The sequence below is a fragment of the Homalodisca vitripennis genome, chromosome 2 (genome assembly GCF_021130785.1).
Source record: "Homalodisca vitripennis isolate AUS2020 chromosome 2, UT_GWSS_2.1, whole genome shotgun sequence".
Taxonomy (NCBI): domain Eukaryota; kingdom Metazoa; phylum Arthropoda; class Insecta; order Hemiptera; family Cicadellidae; genus Homalodisca; species Homalodisca vitripennis.
This window is the reverse complement of record NC_060208.1, coordinates 81,291,585-81,315,016: the sequence shown is the minus strand read 5'-3', so window position 1 is coordinate 81,315,016 and position 23,432 is coordinate 81,291,585. Positions and strand designations below refer to the sequence as shown.

Here is a 23,432-nt window from a genome sequence, read left to right as displayed (position 1 = left end):
TACAAAATAGCAATAGATGTATTACACAACATTATTGCACAATTTTACAACTTTAGAAGAACCTATTTAAATGTTCTAACCTGAGTTAAATTTAAAACATTAGATTGAGCAATGAGATTTATTAGAAGTATTATTGGACTAATACAAGTTTTACATTAGATATTTTAAAACAATTGCCTAGTTTCATAATATGACATTTTATCCACATTCTTCATCTTATCTACTCTGACATTAATAAGCAACTATATAGGTTTCTTATCTTCACAAACCTTGATAAAGAAATCCACCATTGACAGTTTTGACAACTCAAAGTAAAACATCACTTATTATATTACTACTTTAGAGGGTACACTAAAACATGTACTAGAATATTGATTTCAATTACATAGACAATAGACAATAGAACAATAGACAAATTCTTTATTTACAAATTCTTTTGAGAATTGTACCTCGTCAAAAATTTGTTACAGATCATAATAAAAACAATGTGCGTAGTTTTAGCAAACAATGAATTTACAGGTAAATGTCCATTTTTGGTTGGTTATGTTTTGCTCTCTGTTCAGGTATTCTTCTAACGAGTAGAATGGATTTTGCAGCAGCCACAAGCTTCACCCCTTCCCCTTCTTGAATTTTGTCCTGCACCATAGTCCCCTTCAGGTCTTCTGGCCAGGTGGTATCCACAGTTTAGTAAACCCATGTAAGGAGGGCTTCTCCTCAAATAGAGAAAGTCGATGCCCCAGGAAGATGAAAATCTGTCGCTCGTCGTGTGTGTTTGTAAAGATGTGTGTATACATCCTCTTGGGTAAAACCTATTCTCTCGTGCACGACAGGTTTACACTGCCTCCAGCAACGTACAAGGATACAACCGTCAGAACTTGAAGAGGATGATAAAAGCTGGTCGACAACTCTCTCTTGGCTGTAAGTTCAGCAATGAGGTGTTCTCACTGCTTTTTTTTCTTTCTGTGTTTACTCAGCACAAAAAAACACCACCACGTTGGAGATTTTCCTGCAGATGAATTACCCCAGACACAGGAGACTTACCATCAGCGAAGGTACGATTCAAATAAAGCAAAGTAGGCTGTTTTTTTGCAGAGGGTTACAATCACTTATTGAATTTTTAATTCTTTTTAACAACATACAGTCCAGTACCTAAATTTCCTGCACAGGTTGTCAATGTGCGTTGTCCATTTGAGATCTTCATCTATTTGTCACACCAAGTACTACTTTGCCTCCTGATGCTGCTTGGACGTTAGGGCAGGTGCACAGGTTTTGTTCCTTTTTTTGGGCCCAATATGAGGTTTTAGCTGGGTTTTAGCTTCATTAACTACGCAGGTTATTAATATGGCAGTAACTGTACCGCCATGTTTCACATGTGCAGTGAATGACTCTATCTCCACAGGTTTTTCTGGGGTTTCTATCGGCTAAAAAGTAGAACGGTAATCATCTGCATACATCAGAGTTGTAGCAAATTCATCTAAGTACTTAGGTAAAATCGTTCCGTAATAGAGTAAAGAGTACAGGAACCCAGAACTTGATCCTTGGGGTGACGCCCCTTAAAGACTGGAAGTGGAACTGGATCCTGATGTGTGCAATTTTATTGTTTGTGATTAATGCCGGATTTCAACTACCTGTTCTCTATTGGTTAGGTTATACTCCTGAACCACTCAGCTTCATTGCCCCGTACTCCCCCATGGTTATTTATTTTGGGTCAGCAGTTGTTCATGGTCAAGGGTTTCAAAGCCTTTGCGTTAAATCTAAGATATTGCTGTTAGTTGTGTATTTTTAGCTTCTATTTGATCTATTACGTATTCAATAAAAATAAATTACAAGCTGTCGATGTAGATTTAATTTTTGGTTGAAACCATGCTGTTGAATCATTAAGCAGATTAATTGTATGTCAATGTAGTTTAGGAGACGAATTAAGCCACAATCTTTCAAAATTTATACTTTAGAGAAATGTTGAAATTTGCGAGATTGGGCGATAGTTTGATGCTGCTCAGATTGATCACCTTGTTTAAAAATGGGTGATTACTTTTAGATAGTTATTTAGTTGATGTGGAAATCTACCAGAATGTGGAAGGACATGTTTTAATTTAGAGTGGTTAAAGGGTAGTCTATTATCATGTTTTACAAGCATCATTCAACAACTTTGGTGAGATATTTCGTTCAATACCAGCAGAGACTGTTAGCTGGCAGTTGAGTTGATCTGTTTTGATGACTTCTTCAATTTGTTTGTGTCATAGAGATAAAAAGAGCGAAGTGTCAAGCTGCTGAGGTGAATAGGACTAGGAGTTCTGTTCCTTTAGAGGATGTGGTTGTTTAAAATTAGCAGAGTCGAGCCATGGTCGTAAAAACAGTGTGTGAAATGTTCCACAATTTGCTGAGGATCGTTGATGAGTATTTATTGTCAATTTTTTAAATTTTCATTTCAGTGCCTACAGAACGATTTTCTTGGTTCTTATCTTTCATTATTTATAATATTCCAATAGGGCTTTAGTTATATTTTCTGAACGTGCTATTCGGTCGACAGTTTGACTGACTGTCTGAGTATCTTTTAATCTTCAAGTCATAATTCCTATTTTCTTAGTAGGCCAACTTCCTGCTTGTGTTCTAAATGATCCCATAAAGAAGATAACGAATCATTTGGCACCGTAAAGAATTTCTTTGCCTCCGAAGATTGTTCAGTTCCAGGGATCCCATAGTTTTGTCTTTGCCTTTGCATTGCTTATATTTTTTATAATAGGACATGTTATGGTTCAGTGCTGATGTAAGCGATGTTAGAGAAATTTTTATAAGCGATTTCAGTGGTCATTACAGTTTGATGACTCTTCCCAGGGTTTCATTAGACAATGCCAGTTTTAAATTGTGGATATTGTCATCATTAAAATTTCTCTTTTTGTCCTGTAACATTACCAGTATCCTTCGTAAAAACATTTGAGCCGTGCAAAATATGGGCTGTGTGGTCGCAGAAATCCCAGAATTTATAGAGTAACTTAATTGACACTCCCATCCCCTTTTTGATTAGTACATACACAGTCCAATTGAATGTTTGTGTGACTGTGGTGTTATTCTAGTTGGTGGAAGAGGGATTCTTGTCATGTTTGTAGTCTAAAAAGTTGTCTCATCAAATAGCAACTTGGTCATGTTTTCGAGTTTTAAGGCGTAGTCGATATTAATGGTCACCTATTAAAAACAATTGGGCTCTTCCAGGTTGGCAACCGTGTCTAACGACTGAGAAGCAATCACACCCATGCTCATCAGTTTTAGTGAGCTCTGAGGAGGACGGTAATAAAATGCCCATTAATAATAGACATAATTGGTTTTAAAGTTTTCACGTCCGCACCATGGCTATCGTCGCACAAATATCCAAGTTCAATACTGAAATTCTGCACTTGTACCATTTTCCACCTGATCGCTTAGAGATGCCTTTACAATAAATTGCATACACCTCCCTTCAAATGATTATTGTCGGACTATATTCTGCTATCAGAACACGAAATCTTCAAGTCGAGTGTTACTTGAATGTGAATCTTGTAGTCAGTCCATGTTCCTGTTATGTAACAATTAAGTGTGTGGCTTCACTATTTGGGAGAAAATGGTTTAAAACGGGTCAAATTTTATTATACTAATTCTATTCTACATGTCTGATGAAGGACTGATTAAATGATGTATACACGGTCTTTGTTGAGAAGGATTTCCAATCCAAGGACTGGTTATGATTTTAATTTGCTGTTTGTCATGTTGCTGTGGCAATAAAAAAAATTGTGTGGTTGGTGGACTTCAGCCTGCACAGGAGATCGAGGAATGAAAGATAGGTCAGTGGAGTTATTTTTCTCTGTCCAAGCAGTTGTAATGCTGTGATCATGTGGTTCCTTAGGAAAAACTACAATTGTTTTTGGCAAAAAACTCCTCACATGTTCCTCATCCCTTAGGCTCGTGGCTTTGAGTTAATTAGAGGCGTGCTTTTAGTCAGTATTGAAGACAGTATCCCTAAAAAAAGGAGAGGGCCAAAAAAAAAAAACCAAACCACTGACGTATTTTCTATTTGCTCTGTTTAGCATTGGAGTTAGATATCTGTGTTGCAGGAGCTACAACTTGAATTTTGATTACTTGAACCTATTTTTAGTAGCCATTTGTAGGGATACACCTAATAATGGGGTCCTATTGTTTTTCCTTTATTTTCTGCTAAGAGTGTTATGCGTGCCTGTGGCCAGTCTTGAAATTTTGTTGGCATAACCTCTGAAACTGGTTCTGTAAGTGCCTTTTCACTGAGTTTTTCCCGTTTGCCTCTTGGCGGCTTTTTTTTCAAGGCTTATCATATCCTTAGATAAGAGTAAGGTTTGTTTGATTTTCCAGAAATATAGTAACAGTAACTGTGATTGTATGTTTTCTGTTTTGAGTTTCCGGAGGTTTTATAAATTTTTGATTTCCTTATCTGAGTCAGGATTCCTAACTTGGATGTAGACCGTTTAAGATTTTTTAAGGGTTGTCATGTAATTGTTTTATTTTCTTTCTCATAAGTTTTAAAATTGGCCCCCAATTCTTTTTTCCCTATCCTAGTATTTTTAGCCAATTTGTAGGGATACAACTAAAATGGGTCATTTGTTTTTTCTTTTATTTCCTGCTATAGTGTATGCGTGCCTGTGGCCAGTCCCTTGAATTTTGTTGGCATAACTCTGAAACTTGGTTCTGTAGTGCTTAACGCTGAGTTTTTCCGTTTGCTCTTGGCGGTCTTTTCCAGGCTTATCAGATATCCTGAGTAAGAGTAAGGTTTGTTTGATTTTCCATAAATTTATGTACCATTACACTGTGATTGTATGTTTCCTGTTTGAGTTTTTCCGAGGTTTTATAAAATTTTGAATTTCCCTTATCGTGAGTCAGTATTCTCTGATGAGGACCGCTTAAGATTATTTTTTTAAGGTTGTATGTAATATTGTTTTATTTTCTTTCTCGATAGTTTAAAAATTGCCAATTTCTTTTTTCCCTATCCTTGTTTCTTACGAAAGCTTGTATAAGATTGGTGTGTGATTCCATTTTTCTCTACAAAATTGAAGTTTCAGATATTACCCCCCCCCTGTAAAGATTCAGCTAACCTAGGAATTTTCTGTTTTCGTACTAGGGTGTGAATCTGACTTTTCAATTTCTTCAATGTTGGCCTCATATATTAATTATTTCTCAAGCACAAAAGGTGACCCTCATGTGCTGAGTTTAGTTGAGAAATTCTTCTGGTGTCATATCATACAATTCCTCTTTTAAAGATTTCTATTTTCAGCTAACAAAGCAATTTCCAGCTTCAGCATCCTATTGTGAGTAGGGATGTTTCCAAGTCGTCAGGATCCTTGAGATTTTTAATCTTATCATGAACTTCCTCTATCTCGATTATGAAAGTTCAATTTTGACTAGTCCAAAGGCAGAGAATTCTTCGACTTTTTGGAGGCGTTTGTTGTGAAGAGTCCTTCTTTTACAGGTGACGCATTCTCCAGTTCGATTTATTATCAGTACAAGTTAATTTTTTTTCAGAGCTTTTTCCGCTGATACTATTGGCATGCCAGCATTGGTACCCATAGCTGACAAGGACCATTGCCAATTTTAAACTCCACGAGTATCTCACTACCACTGAACACTGGTGGCCACAGTGATATTTTGGTGGGCATTCTTGAAATGTCAAAAAGAAAAATGAAAAGGTTTAAGGTTGTCAAACTAAATCAATTCTTTAAAAAGTGTGTCTACTTCCTTTATGTCGAGAACTTAAAATTCCGATATGTATGGATAAAATCAGTTTTTATAGAAGTTTGGCAGTTTCTTTATGTCAAAAATCTTAAATTCAGATGTGGATAAATCGAGTTTTTAAAAGTTTTGGCTGATTCTTTATGTCAAAAATCCTTAAAAAATTCAGATGTGGAAATAAATCCAGTTTTTTAAAAGTATGTGGTGGAGGGGCTGTATATCAGAACATAGGAAAACTATATCTGACAGCAAAGTTTTTAAATAATTTTGAATCACAATTATATTGCAGTTTCATCATATGTAATGAAATAGATTTCGTCCATATATTTCAAAATTAAAATACATAATACTACTTTTAAAAGTATATATGTTTAAGCCTATTTAAAATCGACAGTAATCTCACAGCCAAGAAATTCTTTAATAGTATAAAATGCAGTTTTCAGTAACCAGCTTTACATTCTAGTACTGACATTCTACAGTACATAGTAAATTCTAGTTGAATTGCATAGGTGCAGTTTTAGCAGACAGTGGTAGTTTATTGAAAAAGTGTATACCATACTGTACTCTTTGTGTGATTGACAATCTTTGTTAATCTATGCATTGGGATATCAGTTTGTTTTTCCCACACATATTATGACTGTATATATCTGATGATAAATTCATTTAAGATGTTTTTTATGTACATCAATACACTGAAAATACATAAATTCACCACTGTTAAAACTTTGGATGGCAGTTCATTGGCCGCTACAATGAAGAAAAACTGTCCAAGAACTGAACCCTGTGGAACAACCTATTTTAACACTACTTAATTCTGAATTCTTATTGTTAACTGAAACCAATTGTTTTCTGTTATTCAAATAACTAGCAGCAAATGAACTGTCATTTGTGAAATTTCAGGTATTATTGAACAAATATACTAACTGTAAGATATAACTCCATCTTGATCGGTCGGCACATCTATACTTCTCTCAGTGGGCAGCTGTTGGGTGAGGCGTAACAATGCAGCCAACTGTTGGGGACTTAGTCTCCCTCGGTCTCCCCACAGATGGAATGCTGTCTCCCACATATGGGCACCACTGTGGGTCCGGTCAACCATCAGCACAGAAGTGAGGTAGCAGCCCAGATCCACTCGCCCACTACAATCAGGCTGCAGCAGGGAGAACAGCTCCTGCAGTGTGGAGTCTGTCGGGACTCCCAGCAGGGCTGCCAACTGTTCACAGGTCACTCCCACTTCAGCTTTTGAACACAGAAGCTCGGGCTGTTCCCTTACCAGCTTCTCTTCCCTCTGATTGCGAACTAACCTGTTTAACAAGTTCTTGTAAATAAACAAATTTTCAACACCGTGCAAAAGACTTTTTTAACCACTTACGACCAAAAATTAATGGGAGTGACAGGAATACAGTCAAAGAAATACAAATTTTTCTCAGGTTCATCTTAATTTTGTATAAACTTAAATTAGTTGTAAAAGCAAAGATTAATTTAATTAATATTTGAATCTGTCTGGTCATTCCTGCAAACTATGATTAGTTCTGTTTCAATAAATTTATTTTAAACAAATCTGACTTCCATTTTGAGAGCTTTTAAGTTTTTGATTTAGAAGAAGGAAGGGTTTCAGCAATTTTCAAGCTTTGTTTCAGAGCAGAATGGATATTGTTTATGGTGGTAAAATATAATTATACTACAAGACCCCCTGCCAACCACCTTAATGATACCATTTGAATCATGATGAAGGTTGATTGATTATATGTCAGTTTTCTTTTCATAGAGTTTCTTCACCCTAGTATGAAGTTTAACTACCTGACAGATCCTATCAATGGTGTACATGAACTGCTTACATTAAATACATGAATAAGATTCAGCCTCAGTCTTCACCTTTCTCTACAATGTTTTGTGAAATTTATAACTCCTATTCTCCTCTTCTAACCCCTGCGTTGATGTTTATCTTCCTTCATGTCAGAGAAGAAGAGTCACACAATGCCCAAAAATCTCCATTCTTTATATATAAGACATGTAATTCCTTTAAATCATATTTCATGTAAGCAAATTTCAAAAGTTTTATTTCACTTAATAAACTTTATTTAATTTCAAAATATATCTCATTACTTGAAGTCATAGTTCATATGTATAATGAAAAAACTTAAACTATTATTTACATCTATTTTTCCTTGATTCTCAATATGTGCCTTTTCCTTGACACTTATAACGCAGTGGTACAAAAATTGTTTAGTGTTTTTTTTTTCTTTCTCATGGAAGGTATCAAATTTAACCATATCATAAATTTACTGAGAGATGTTTTGGAGAGTGAATTGATTCATTTAAAACTACGAGTTAAAAATGAAGAAAATATTACAAACAACTGACCCGAGCCTGATCCTCAGTTTGTAGATGTTGAGGGCTGGGCAAGATCGTGGGATGTGGAGCAGGTTGCTCTTGGCTACGAGCTGACAGTCATCATACGTGTAGTCCAGGGTAGGCACGCCGAGAGCACGTGCCATGAGCTGCCGTACATTCTCTGCGTAAAGCTTGGGGTCTCGGCGCTCTGCCTCACTTGGTCTGTACACCGGCAGGAACTCGATCTCGCAGTTACTATGTGGCTGGACTAGTGTCAGCCACATAAGTTTCAGCCTGGGACACCAAAAAATCAATCAGTCAATAACAATACTCTACTTCCTTTAGTCTTAAAAGGAAACCTTTTGCTGCTTTGCCACTCAAAAACAGTTGGTCACCAGAAATTTTGACTGCACAGATTTCCTTAACTGACTACAATCTCAAAATTAAAATCTGTCGGGCAACTCCCACACCAATCTCACTGTTCTGTTTCACTTGATTTGTACAATAAAACAAAATCTTGCACTAACATAACCTCTTATTGCAAAACATTGTATTGCAGTTTATTTAAATTAATATATTAGCATAAGAACTAGAGGATTCTATAGCCGCCGGCAACTTACTGGACTTCCCTGCTGCCCCAATAATGGAACTAGAGTAATAACATCTTTAAACACCAAGCAAAAGTCTAATTTTTATCTACTAAAATTTACATCCAATTTATTGCAATTAAATATATCTTTTTAATATGGTATTTTGTTCTTTTCATTATGTTAATTCAATTTAAACTTACAAGAATACAAATACAATGTAGTCAAGTAAACTTACACTCCTGGGCCCTCCCATGTCCAGGTAACAGTGTCCAGCTTGTTGGGGTAGCGCAGAATGACAGGCTGGACTGGCACCCCTGGATAGAACGCTCCCGGCTTGAACGTGATCAGACACGACCGGTTGGTGCATGTGCCTTCCGGAAATATCAACACCTGAACAAGATGACCAAAAAAATAACATATACTGTATTTAATTTATAATTCATTAAGAATAAGTCATAATTATGTGCATGGCTTATCTGGAATAAGAATAGAGATAAACCATTCATACAGAATAAGAATTCATATAGAAAAACCATACAGCAATATCCCTCCATGAGATGTCCCTCACTCTGTCCTCAGCAAAGCCTGTTACATAACACCTAGTTTACAATAAATACCTGTGTCATAACTAAGTATATATATATATATATATATATATATATATATATATATATATATATATATATATACTATATTAAAAGTATTGCACACACTGATACCAAATTTACACTACCAAAGAGCTTTTGCATGAGCAATTTGCATGGTCACATATTAATTTAGGGAATTCAACTAAATAGATTTTGTTTTAATTAATATATAAATTAAAAACATGCATAATTAAACTGAAATGTGTTTTATATGTTGCATCCAAGCTATACTCTCATAGTAAAAGCATGTAAAAAAATTTACTAGTGAAGAAAGATAGGTTGTAGACAGAGTATGTGGTGTTCAAGAGCTGGAGGAAAGATAATATAAACTTTCAAACTGCTACCATTGCTAGATAAAAATACAAATTCGTGAAAATGTACCAAATTATTGTGTGAGACCTCTTGCGTATATGAATATATATAGGTGTTCAGGAAAGGAAGGAAGTTTGTTTCTGTGGCCAATAGTACACATTATTTTGAATAAAAATGTCCTATAAATATAGGTTGGGAAATGTACCATGTAATAGCCACCATTTTGCATTTTTATAATAGAATTATTATCTCTACTAACTAGAGATACCAAAATTTGCACATAGGTTGTAATAAACTAAGAAAACAAAAACATATGGTTAAAAACAGTTATTGTTATAACACATTTACAAGACACCAACTATGTATTTTTAATTTTTATTAAAATTCCAATATTATTTATTTCAATGAAATCCGTCAATGGATAAGCGAGCATGAGCACTTAAAAGGTAGCTTGCACAATCCGGGAGCAACAACGTGTCAAAAAAAGCTGATGCTTTTCAATTGGCAGAACGCCAATACCACTATAGACAGCTCAGTCATGCCTGCCAATTTGCATAAATTACTAAATTGTGAATTTTTATTGTGATTCATGTGGTTGCGACTGGTTACTGAAAGAAACATGTTTGTTCATCTCCATAAATGCTCAGTATGCTATATGTTTTTACCTGGGACCAGTCAAGACTGGAGGTTGCTCGGTCAATAATCTGTTTGATGGTTCGCTGGCGAGAGTTGGGGTCATCCCTCCACACATATACGGGCTGCGTGAAGTTGATCAGTTCTGTCAACCACAGACATACATTTGTAGCATAACAGCAAATTCACCACATGTGCAATGAGATGGTATAAGCAACAAAAAGTTTATTTCAGCTCTACTTCTTTAGATTTAATTTTTAAATGTAATTTTATGTCAAATTTACTTCTCCTTAATATAGTTTTTTAACTATTTGTAATTACTACCTACAGGTGGTGGCATTGCATGGATTCTAAAGGAGATCTAGAGGCCTCCCTAGAGAACCAAAGAGTACCATGATCTTCCATTTGACTTAAATATATAATAAAAGCAACCAAAATTTACTGCATTTTTACACTGTTTTCTCTTTAAATTTAAGCGTTATTAATAATCACACTAAATCGTTAATTTGTATCAAGATTTTGTTCGTGCTTAGCCTAAATTTGCATGAAAACACTCTTAATTCTGATTTGATGTTCTATCAGAAATTGAGATTTGAAATGACACTTGAACTACATCATGAACCGCAGATAAAAAGAGACTACCTTGCTCGATAGACCTGACCACTAATGAAGATTACGGTTAGAGTGAGTGGTGCTTCCACAGTACCAATTAACAGTCTACGGTCCGAGAGCCAATTTGCATTGTGTAAACACAGAACCTGGTTTTTCTTGAAATTGATAGAAGAATTTTGACTAAGACAGAAATCATCAGCCGCACTTGTTTTGGTGGAAGTCGAAACGGGTGAGTATCAAAAGGGTTAAAAATATAGAACGATAATATTTTTCCAGATTATAAGTTTCCCAGCTGGAGACACTTAAATCCATCAGATTCATAAATAATAATAACATCATCGCCAGACCTACTAGATAAAGAGATGAAAGTATGTCACCACTAAGAAGGTGAAGCTGATTTAAAATTATTTATGTCTCATGATTAGTTTTAGTTGTGGCAAGCTAACAAACGTATGATCTGGGAAAAAATTATCGTTCTACATTTTTAACCCTTTCGATACCACCCCATTTCGATCTCCACCCAAACTAGTGTGGCTAACAACAGTTTCTTTCTTAGAAAAATTCCTCTATTGATTTCTAGAAAAAACCAAGTTGGGTATTTGTTTATACTGTTTATGCTAAATTAACTCTTGGCTCCTAAAATACAAAAGTTATAAACCCAGTGGCAGATCTAAGGCCGAGACAATGGGATGCCTAGCCACCTCCAAGATTTTGATAAAAGACTTTTTGTCAAAAAATGAATCACTCTCGTGTTGTAAGCATAAAAAAGAAAATTAACTAATGAATTAAACTTCAGTAAGAGTACGCGTATATTTCTTCCCAAACATTTGTTTTGTTCCATCGAAATGCTAAGTCATCTGTAAAGTACAGTATCATCTGTACAGTCAGGCAGGCCTGTACTCAGACCAGTTTTTTCAGAGTCCGGGCCGGGCCCCACCACACTTATATTTGAAGGGATGTTTCGACGGATAAGAGAGCTCAATCTAATAACTGTAACTTAATACTGAATTTTACTACCATTAACAAAATAATACGATGTTATTGATTGGATAATGGTTGGGGGAGGGGGAGTGAAGAGGTGTGATGGGGGCATAGTAGCAGGAAATGACAGGCCCGGCAGAATATCTTTTCCAGGCCCGCCGAAGCTGTGTACGGACCTGTGTACAGTAAAGACAACTTTAACCAAGATAGCCCCTTCCGAAAATCAGTACTTGATCCGTTCTTGTTATTACAGGTTAGACCTTAGGGAAGCATTCTTTCCAGTCCACTCTCATAGTAAAGGCAGCGAGGAACAGTAAAGGCCTACTTTTCTTACAAAAGTAAGTATTTTCCACTATACACATGATGGTTTGTTTTAAAACATGGAATGGAAAATGTATCTCCCTTAACTCAGCTCTCCCCAAAAATATATGAGTTCTGAACATAAGAATAGTAATTGGCCATCTATGAAGTGATATTATCATTTAGTGCTGAAAATAACTCTTACCGTACCTAAAGTAACAGGTATATCTTCAATAAATTATCATTGTATGGCTTGAGCAACACAATTTGTAATTGGAGGTGGCTTTATATATAATATATATAAATATGATATATAATAATATATCATAAGGTCACAGATTTGCACAGGAGTAACTTTGGCACTGCCAGTTAATTATGTATCACACAAAAATTGTTTGATTATTTGACCATCAAAAAATAATCTTTATAGCATTATTTATACTAGTACCATTATTTGTCATTCACATGAGACACATATGTAGACAATTATCTTGGTCTAAAATTTAGTTTTTGGATCATGTAAGTGTTGGACCTTCTTCATTCTGAAAATGAAATTGTAAAATACATATGAAAAAAAACCAGTATTCTCATATTATACTGTAGAATATTATTATTTATCTATTTTTGAAATTAATAATTTAAAATTATTTTAAATCTGATATAAACATATTATATTACAGTTGCAAGTTTATTCACATATGAGGGATACATCACCGTTATATGAGTAAAAGGGGCTTTAACTATACTGTACTTCAAGCAGTTTTTTTTAGATAACACCAAAAGTTTCATACACACTGAACAACGCCGTTTAGTGTAATTATAAATTACATTTGTTATTATTATAGTGATTTTTATTTTAATAAAGAAATCATTCATTAAATTTTTATTTTAATGTTAGTGTGATGAGTAAGTTTCTTAAAACACATAGCACTGTTGAGGGACACCACCAATTTTTTGAATTTTGACAAAATAAACAACAAGAACTAATTAATTATCAATTAAATTTAAAACGGACAATACTATAAATTTTAATCAAGTTTGTTAAATTGATTTCTTCTAGTTTCTTATCTATAAAGAATAAGTACTGAGCCTTCAAGAAAAAGGTTGCAATATGTCTACTTATGAGTGTGACATACAGTATGTATTTAATTGGAGGCATGCATCAAATCAATGTATATCAGAGGTCAGTATGTGTTAGTTAATCTACCATGTAGTTCTTTAAACTTAATTATAGCCTACTTTTACTGCCATAAGACATCTTTTGAACTAAGGTTTAAATTTTATTTCTATAATTAAAATAGAATACTCTCTTTATTGCAGAAGTATAAAGTATATTTATTATAACTGATGTTTAGAGGAGTTTTTGAATAAAGAGAATTTCGGAGTAGGCTACATTTCAAACAGAATTTCAACACAGCATTAAATTCAACCAAATTCGTATCACAAATAGTGAAATTTGTCTTTAAAAAAATGCACATAAGCTGAATAGAACATTTATGATTTTTCTAATTTACTACTGAAAGCTCAGCCACTTGATTGTTTAAATCTTTGTTAATGTTGACCCTATGTAGAACTTTGCCGACCCCCCACCACCAAGCGTAGTGTACCGGAGACCTACTGCCCATGAAGGGATGGAGACCGCTCTCCCGTCGGACGATGATGGATGGGAAGCCGGTGACATAACAGATCCCAGCATCAAAGAACGTCGAGTGTGGAGCGATGACCAGAATCGGGGCTTCATGACGTGGAGCTTGGGTGCCTCGAACTGAGTATCGCATGCCTCCTGCGTAGTAGGTCCACCGTCCCAGACATGCCACCAGGTCTCGCACTTTGCTGCAAACAGGTTCATGCCCATTGACAAGTCTACATGAAACCGGGCTATCCTTGAGACTTAGTCCTCCACCCCCTTCCCAAAATCAGCAAACAACAGACACAACAATGATAGTAAAACAAAGAAAGGATATAAATCTATAAGATTGAATTAGTAGAAATTAATGACAGATTTATGAAGATGACACGTGGTTGAGAGAGACCATTCACACCATTTTAAAGTTGGTGCGAATGTACAGTAAGTTAAAAGAACAAATAAACACTTTGTTAAGAAAAAAGCATTAATAGATTAATAGAAAAGGGAAGTTCAAAGCTTCAGAAAACATAGTAGTGTTCCAGAAAGCAAAGATTAAACACAAGAAATGTACAGTATGTTGATGAACCTATCAAAAGATTAGGGACTGGATTCAGAAAGGAATTTGAGTTCTTGATAATGTAAAAGATTGCTGCTAAGTTAGTTTATGTGGGACAAATTACACAATATAATCATTAAGTAATTTATTGGTTTGGTAGTTTTTTTTATACTCTACTTCTAAAATTAGGATGAAATTATTTTTTTAAATTAAAGTATAAGTATACCGGTAATAATTGCAGAAGTTGTTAAGTTTACACAGTAATAGAGTTATATTTTTAAAGCAAGAATGATTTCTAATGATTAAAATTAAAAGAACATTTAACTTTTGAACTCTCAGTTCACAGACATACACATACTAATTAAAAAGACAAACAGTAAAAGCAGAATGCACAGATAACAATTGTGTTACTGCCACATTGTTATTTCATTCAACCATTGCCATTCAATAATAAGATACAGAGTTTATGCGATGCAATGCCACCACCATGTTTAGAAGCAACCAACAAGCAGTTTTACAACTTATTCTACATTGTGTTAATATGTTTTGAAATACTCAAAACAACCGACAATAACTAATGATAGTTTACAACTGAATTTAGTAAATGAAGAAAACATAATCACCTAGACAAATGATTAAGAGGGGCTGTACTGGCAGCTATTTTTATTGGGTCCCATAAGAACATTGTTAAATTTCGAATACTTTTAGAATCTTATTTTTAGTTGTAGAATAATGGAGATGTCTCATTTTGAAGATATATAATTGATATACATATAAACGCTTTTTAGTTTTTTAGATATTTTTTACAGTATCGAGAAGAAAATCTTAAATTCTGTATTCTCCGTCATTTTAATATTCAAAAAAGTATACATTTTAAAAACAAATCAAAAAGCATTTGGTTGCATATTAATTATACCATCAAAACAAGACTTCTCCCATTATGCTAAGAAATACGATAAGAAAATGAAAAATATGGATGCTTTTGTATTGTAAAAGTCCATACAATTTAAAATTGTTCTTATAGGGACAAACTCATGGTTGTTTTACTACAGTTGGCTCTTAAGTTGCATGAATGATGTGCTGCTCTTAATAACAAATATCTTTGGGTAACAAAAGTGTATATACACGATTTTGTCCAAATGATATTTTTAAATATGGAACACTGATGTACTTCTTAAAATTTAAAGAATTTAAATGATAAACTCATGTCCATGTAATAACAATTTTATAAAATAATACTTCATACAAAAATTAACCTAGGCTATTCGTTAAATCAATTAGCTAAATCAAAATTACAAATAAACGTACTTTAACATGTGTGTTTTTTCAACCAAAATCATAATTACATCATTTTATAATGGACAACACAGTTGTGCTGGATGAATAATGTAAATTAGTCCACCATTTCATTTCATTAGACTATCTTAATAAAATACATGTAAAAATCAAGTTAAATTTATTACTAAATTAAAGCTTGTTTCATAATATGACCACCACTAAATTAACATTAATTAACTACACAGTTAGAGAAAGTTTTGATAGTGTTGACAGGGATATCAACAAAAACTGGATAAGAATTTTTGCAGTCTCACACTGCTATATGTATTGCGAAGGTTTACTTAGAGGTACAAATGGGAATAAAACATACGAAAGGACAATATCTTCAGAGATTCAAGAAAGAATTTGGAATCCTTAGTCATAAAATTCAACAGACTAAAAATATAATTATCTTCTAAGATTTTCTGGTTCACACCACTTCAAAACATTGTATTGATCAATTGATTGATTGCCTTAAGTTTCAGTTTTAATCTCTTGACTGAGAATGGATGGCTCAACAAAGTGAGGCTGGAATATCTCGAGATTATAATTACGTTTGCAATATTTTGACATAGTGTGAGCAAAACAAATCTTAGAAAATACTCATCATACTGTCCATGTAAGGCTAAGTAAAGACTAAACTATACAATCATGTATAACAAATTTTTCATCAGGTGTGAACTTTTTAAAACCCATAAGGTCTTGAGAGGTAAATCGAAATCTTAGCATTCAAGAGGTTAAGGAAGGATACAATTCTACTCCCTTCCTCCTTACACCGACAATTTTAAAAAATCAGTGCCATAATCATATGGATAAGGAGAAATTAAAATTTTCCTCTTCCCGTGTCCCAATTTTGAGAGAACAATGTTATTGTATGCTTCTAGAAGAGTTGCTTTTTTAAATAAAATGCTCCCTCCCAATAAAGTAAATCTTAGTCTCCCACTGTGGCTATAAAACAGCAACTGTCATACTTCCAACAATAGGAACGTCAAGGTTCTCAGTGCGAGTGACAACACTGCAGTCGCCTATGATGAGGACAGCCAGGATGTCGAAGAATGAGGAGTGCGGCGCGACAGCGATGAGAGGAGCACAATATCTCGAGGCCTTCCTGCCGGTCACATGCACCCAGTGGAATCCCCAGAAGAACATCATACAGCGGAGAACCACCCCCGACACCCCACGAACAGTCCTGCGTGCAAGGTCATGCAGATATACCCAGGCTGCAAGGCGATCAGAAAGTTTCTTTCAATTCCAACAGATTGTCTACAATTACAGGCACTGGCGATTGATAATTTTTTTTAGAAGGTGATATTGTATAAAAGAAAAGAGAGCAAGAGATCTGTTATTTTTCAGTTACTCTGAGATTACCATCCTGCCCCCAATTCGGAATATTATTGTATTGTTAAGACAATCAGATGTAGTATTCGGGTTTTATACAAAATTGAGTAAGAATGAGAAATACTTATCAGTTTGAATACCAGAAACAAAATGCATGGTAAATAATAAAATATATTATTGACTTAATAACACAAAGGTTTCATTATTTACATAAAAATTGTAGAAAAACTACTTACTCAATTATTCCTTAATGTAAAATTTTCCAAACAGTTTAGATTGTTTCTTTATTAGTGGGTAACCAAAAATCTGTTTTTTTTTTATTCTTTACTAGAATAAATTTTGAATTTTTTTCATTGAAACATAAGTTTTGTAATAGTAAAATTTTAAATGTCCGCCCATCATTTTTTTGATAATTCAGTACATTTTTTTATAGCAAGCGTTACGTTAAACCCTATAATCTTTAAAGTCAGAATTTTTGGTAAGGTACTGATTTGCCAGCTACAGTCATAAATAAATAATAATAAGACAGTCATAAAATAAATATAAATTTGTATTTAAAGTTTTAGTATTTAAATTGACTGTTAGTAAAAGAATTCCGACTTCCTCCATTTTATATATCGCAATAAATGTTTATGAACATAACTAAGAAAAGGTTTTACCTGTTGTTAGATTCTCTTTCATTATTTAATAAAACCATTTTAGAGTCTCGATTAAAGTAGCATTCAACTTCAGTTTAATAATTTGATTGTCTATTTACCTATGCGGGTTCTTATTAAGATAGTTATTATCATAATGCAATTCGTTAAAGAAATGTAAAGAAACTGATTGTTCGGGATAAAAGAACAGTTCGTTTTTTTAATAGATCATCACTATTCTGATCACCTTACAGCACTTTGGTTACTGTCATGCATAAGTTTTGTGTTAGTAAAAGCCATGTACACTGCAGAGGAAATGTTAGCAAAGCAACCTGGAGAAATTAGTCAAAACAAAAATATTCAATGAGTGATAACCAATTTTAGTACAAGAATTCATTATTAATTACTGAAATGACAATTTGATTTTAAAATTTCATGTCAAATCAGTTTTAAGGTCATTTGCAATCCAAAATGTAAGCAAACGATTTTAAAATTCTTGCACAATATTTGATTTTCACTCTCATTTCACCAACAAAGACATTTATGCAGACAATAATGACTCAGTACTCTCAAAGACACAATACCATTACAATTACACATGCTGTTTTGTTCAAACAGTACACAGAGGAATATTAGAAAAAAATAAAAGTTTACAAACATAATCTGTTTAAAAACTATATTAAACTTAACATTACCATATCTTAATTATAAACACTGCACCAATTTTTACTCTTTACAGCTTATTTTTAAATACTTGAATTCAGCCTCTTACTGAGCAGTGAAGATTAGAGCTAATTATGTGACTTCAAATTTAATACACAGTCAATTAAAGTATTCTTGAGTAGGCATTCTGGGTAAATAGAAATATCACTATACGATTTAGAAATATGGTTCAGTAGCCAACATTGTAATATTAATTCATATCATAGCTTTATTATTTTTTTATTTAATACTTATCTCCTCACTCAAGTGGAAGGGGGTCACATTCTGTTACAATATTTTTGAAAATATTTAATCAAATGTTTATAAAAAAGTAATACATCAATAATTTTAATTTTATTTTATTTTATTCACCTGGGGTTATGGAACATTCTCAGATCATACATTTATTGGAAGATCAAACTTGATTAACCTTAATCAATCTGTTCGATCAATATGATTTGGGTTGATAATTTTCATCAAACTCTGAACAAACTACCTGAATGGCTGATAGGATTGATCGAGATTCAGAATTAATCTTAAGATTTTATGTAGATAAACCTTAAGTGTTCTATATATAATATATTCTATATACAAACACAGAATAAACAAAGTGTTCTTTATAACAATTTGGTTGCCAAAATATGATGGATTAAAAATATTTATTTTAATATCATAAATCATACTCAATTTAATAATTACTAAAACTATATTTGAGGTAACTATGTTACTGATTATAAACATATAATATTGAATTAGAGGTATGAAACAATAATAATAATCATTAAACTCCAATGCAAAACTATTGTATTGTTAATGTGGCTAGGTTTTATTAACACTGTGAACATAATTTTGTTATCTGGACCGATGCTTCTAGGTGTCAAACGAGTAACTCAAACAAGGATTCCCTCCCTTTAGGGGGCTATTTGATATGGTTCAAGTAATCTATTGATAAGTAATTGATAAATATTGAACCACTTGACTTACTTTGTAAAAAAACTAAATTCATCACAAAGTATTGTAGTCTTTTGGACTTGAAAAGAAAATACTTTTGTGAGAATATATTTATGGCAAAGAAAATAAAAGTTAACTTTGTTTACCAAGAATTTTAAATAAGTATGTGCCAACTTAAGACATTTTTTAAAAATAATGCCGTTAACGTCCTGTACAGACTACCGAAATGATGTAATGTAACAATCAGGCATCTAATATATATACTATAAAAACATCTGCTTAATTAAAAATAATTGATAAGAAGTAAATCAGTCCAACTTTATTTCATTTGCCATTCTAGTAAAGAGTCAAGATTATAGTGTGGCTTTGTAACTACTTGTACATCTATACAAGTACACAACCACATATTCTACCAGTAGGTACAATATATCGACAGAGGATGTAGTGTTACCGTCGCCATGGTGTGAGAGGTCGCTCTTGAAGATCCGCCTCGGACAGTCCCATCAAGCCGACACATGCCAGCAGCCAGGCAAGCACCAAAAGGCAGACGATCACCAGCAGCCGGACTGGCAGCACCACCACTGTCAGGATACCAGCCTATAACATGTATGTAAAGGTCACAAATAGTCTACAGGTGTTAGAGTTGTTTAATAAAAGACGATCAATTCCAAGAAAATACTTAGGATACAAACCCATTGGCCAACCAATATTTGTTACAAAAAGTCATGGTATCTTTGAATAAAAGCTGTATTATAGATCTCACAACTTCTCACAATTATATTAAAAGATCCGTCATCTTATCTAAAATGGGATAACAACATTTGTTAAAATTAATGATTGTTTGCATCACCCAACTGACTAATAAAAGAAATTTTTTGTATGAAATTATTAATAATCAAGAAATAACCCACTTAAAAGTGCACTGCATACTTACTCTACACTATAACATCAATCTTGTACGATGAGAAGTGAAGTGTATCTCTTTCATAATGGCCAAGAAGCTCCTAGACAATGAAGTCTAGGAACCAAGAGACAATTTACATTGCACAGTATACAGCCTAGTTGTTCTTGAAATCGATAGAATAATATCCTCTAAGAATGAAATCGAACGTAAGCCGCTCTAGTTTTGGTACAATTTGAAGTGGAATGATATCAAAATAGTTAAAAATATGAAATGATAATTTTCTTATAAAATATCGTTACACACTTTAAAACGACCATCAAACACATAATCAATAGTTATATCATCGTCAGACCTAGATGAAGAGACTGAAAGACGCCTCTTCCAGGCAACTTCTAGGGTTTATACATGGTTAGCTGGCGCTGATTTACTATTTATTTATGTGTCTGACGGTTGGTTTTAGTGTGGTAAGCTAAGAAAAATATGATCTGGGAAAAATCATAAATTTTTTTTCTTAAGGAAAATTTCTCTACCTTTTCAAAAAACCCTAGATTGTATGCTTATTGCGTATAATATAGAAACTAAAGTACAATGCAAATTGGCTATCGGCTCCTGAACTAACACTTCTATATCAGTGTATTCCAAAATTTACTATATTCATATTAAAAGACATTAATATAAAATTTGTTGTAGTTAAGTGAATACACCTGACTTTGAAGGTGAATCAATGATTTTGCTAGGCAAAATAACAATATGCTATAATAAGGCATTTTCTTCCAATGCTAATCCTTTTTTTTTGTAAAATGATTGGTTAATTTGCATTTTTAGTTATTGTATTGTAACACACATACAATCAGTATAATTGTATTTTTACGTCGGCTGGAAAGATTCACGATTCAAATCAAAGCAGTTAGAAAATGACAACCGCTAGAGCAATAGTAAATGGAATTATACAAAGCAACGACGCAATAACCAATTACACAATACTGCAATTTCGATAACTTAAACCACCAGTGAGTCATGCATGAGTCTTTAAATGGAAAATGTATTTTTATAGACGGAATAATAGGCATTGGACTATTGAGCCATGTTCATGTCCTAATAGTGTTTTACTCGGTCCAAGAAAAATGTTTTACAGCAGTTTATGACACTATTAATACAGGACTGGAAAAAGCGATATTCAATTTCTCGAGTTGTGGATATTTTTTCATTTTTAAATTTGATTTTGAACATAAAAAGTCGTGTATGTCTGTTTAATAACGACGAAGCCGCAGCGGAAGAACCGAAAGTAACGGTGACGTAGCGTCGGTCGAAGGGTAACGTAAAGCCCGCTGCAAGTAAGGTTATCCAGGCCAAGGCGGTCGCCATGAACCGTCACTGCCGTCACCCACAGAGAGTGCAGGACATGGGAGAACACAAACAATTAACGGAAATCGGTTGATAATTACCTGTCAACCACTTGTTGCAACAGCCTTTTCACAATTGTGAAAGATCTTTTAAGTGGGATAAAAAATGCTCTTAAATATCAGCACCCGAATGTCACCATTTCATACAAATCCTTTTATTGGCTGAGCGTTAGCGAAGCTTATCACTCGCGGGACTGGAAAATGTAATTACTGATCGTTGTGTGTTTTCACAATATATCGATGACACACTGACTTATAGACTTGACATTTTACACAACGCTCCATTTCTATGTAGGAAACACTTCGTTGAATGCCACTTCGTCGGATTTGACTGAGCTTAGTGAACAATTTTTACATTTACCTTACAGGTAACCGTGATGCTAACAAGAAAATCGCAGAATAGATAAATTTTTAAACAAACTGAGTACAAGCATATGCCATTTTAACACGTGACATAGTCGTCAACACATGACGTCACGTAACTTAATGGCATGGTTTCTAGTCTATTATTATTTAAATAATGCTATGAAACCCAGAGTAGTGAAAAAAACTGAATTTATCAAGTGGCATGATATCATGAGAAAGATTACATCTGTAAACTATACGTTTTGCATAAAACGCCATTTTTACACAGACAAGAATGAGCTCATGTTCGTCCATTGGATTGGGCTCTGCGTCATTGAAGCCCCTTACTCAGTGGGCTGGCAAAATATACTTTTTTGCCTGTGGGGGGATGTAAAAATGTCTTCTCTGTATGATATCTGTTTGTTTGCAGCAGGATATTTGGTGAGCTACTTGGTGACCTACTCCTTGAACTCGTACGTTTTGCGTACTCCTAGCTTGTTTTTTTATCGGTGCGTTCTCACCACATTTCAAAATACATATAAATGTGGTTATAAATAAATTTGTGCACTAAATCAGAGGCGCTCATTATCACCATTATTGAGGTGGAACACATACGTCGCGGTCAACTAGTTGACTTGGACGCGCTATCTAGATATTGGCGTATTGCCTATATTGAATTCAATTTTCCTTGGGTAGGGTTCAGATTTTTTATCCAGAGACTAGTTTTCCTCGATACTGTTGGCATCTTTCCCTCAAAGGCAGGTTAGTTAAACTGCATACCATGTCATCGCTATTAGGGGGAAGTCCGTGATGATTAAAGGACATTTATGACATTTACCAGGGCGGTTTTATAAGTCTGGTAAATTTGTATGAAAGAGCGGGAAATTTTCGAAACCTGCACTGTTGTTTGTAAGTCTGATATTTCCACGGGTATTATAGCACCAACACTGAAGACCATTTACTTCTGGATCAATGAGTTTAAACGTGGCCGGAGAAGCACGGAGGATGAAGCACTCGCTCCGGTCGGCCTGTTGAAGTCACCACACAGGAAAGGATCGATAAGGTGCATGAGATGGTAATGGAAGATCGAAGATTAAAGATTCGTGAGATAGCTAACATTATAGACATCTTAATCGAACAAGAGCTTTGCATCCTCCATGAAAAATTTCTATGCGCGATTGGTGCCGCGCCTGAAACTTGGATCCACTATTACACTCCATGCTGACTGTTTTGTCAGCGGAAAAGGTGATGGCCACTGCGTTTTGGGATTCCCAGGGGTCCAGGGTATAATCCTGATATTTTATTTAGAAAAAGGAGTGTCGATAACTGGGCCCATTATGCTGCTCTGCTGGATCTTTTGATAAAGGAAATCATTGGAAAACGTTCCAAGATTGGATTCAGAAGAAGGTGCTGTTTTACCAGGACAATGCTCCAGCCTACACAGAAGCTATCGCAATGGCAAAAGTGCTCGACTTGGGATTCGAATTTGTTCCTCATCCACCCTATTCACCAAACTTG

General features: G+C 34.2%; 1 protein-coding gene across 2 annotated transcripts in view; it reads right to left on the bottom strand.

The window, feature by feature from the left end:
- Positions 1 to 23,432, bottom strand: part of LOC124354256 (lysophosphatidylcholine acyltransferase) — a 63,087-nt gene that overhangs the window by 2,006 nt on the left and 37,649 nt on the right. The window contains exons 2-7 of one of the 2 annotated variants that reach the window (XM_046804576.1): positions 19,714 to 19,859; positions 16,608 to 16,825; positions 10,276 to 10,388; positions 8,887 to 9,041; positions 8,092 to 8,355; positions 6,652 to 7,031 (exon numbers count right to left, since the gene is read on the bottom strand). In XM_046804576.1, the coding sequence (XP_046660532.1) occupies positions 6,652 to 7,031; positions 8,092 to 8,355; positions 8,887 to 9,041; positions 10,276 to 10,388; positions 16,608 to 16,825; positions 19,714 to 19,859 (1,276 nt within the window). Of the gene's footprint in view, positions 1 to 6,651; positions 7,032 to 8,091; positions 8,356 to 8,886; positions 9,042 to 10,275; positions 10,389 to 13,754; positions 13,970 to 16,607; positions 16,826 to 19,713; positions 19,860 to 23,432 lie in introns of both variants that reach the window. The other variant, XM_046804577.1, reaches the window with a different exon arrangement.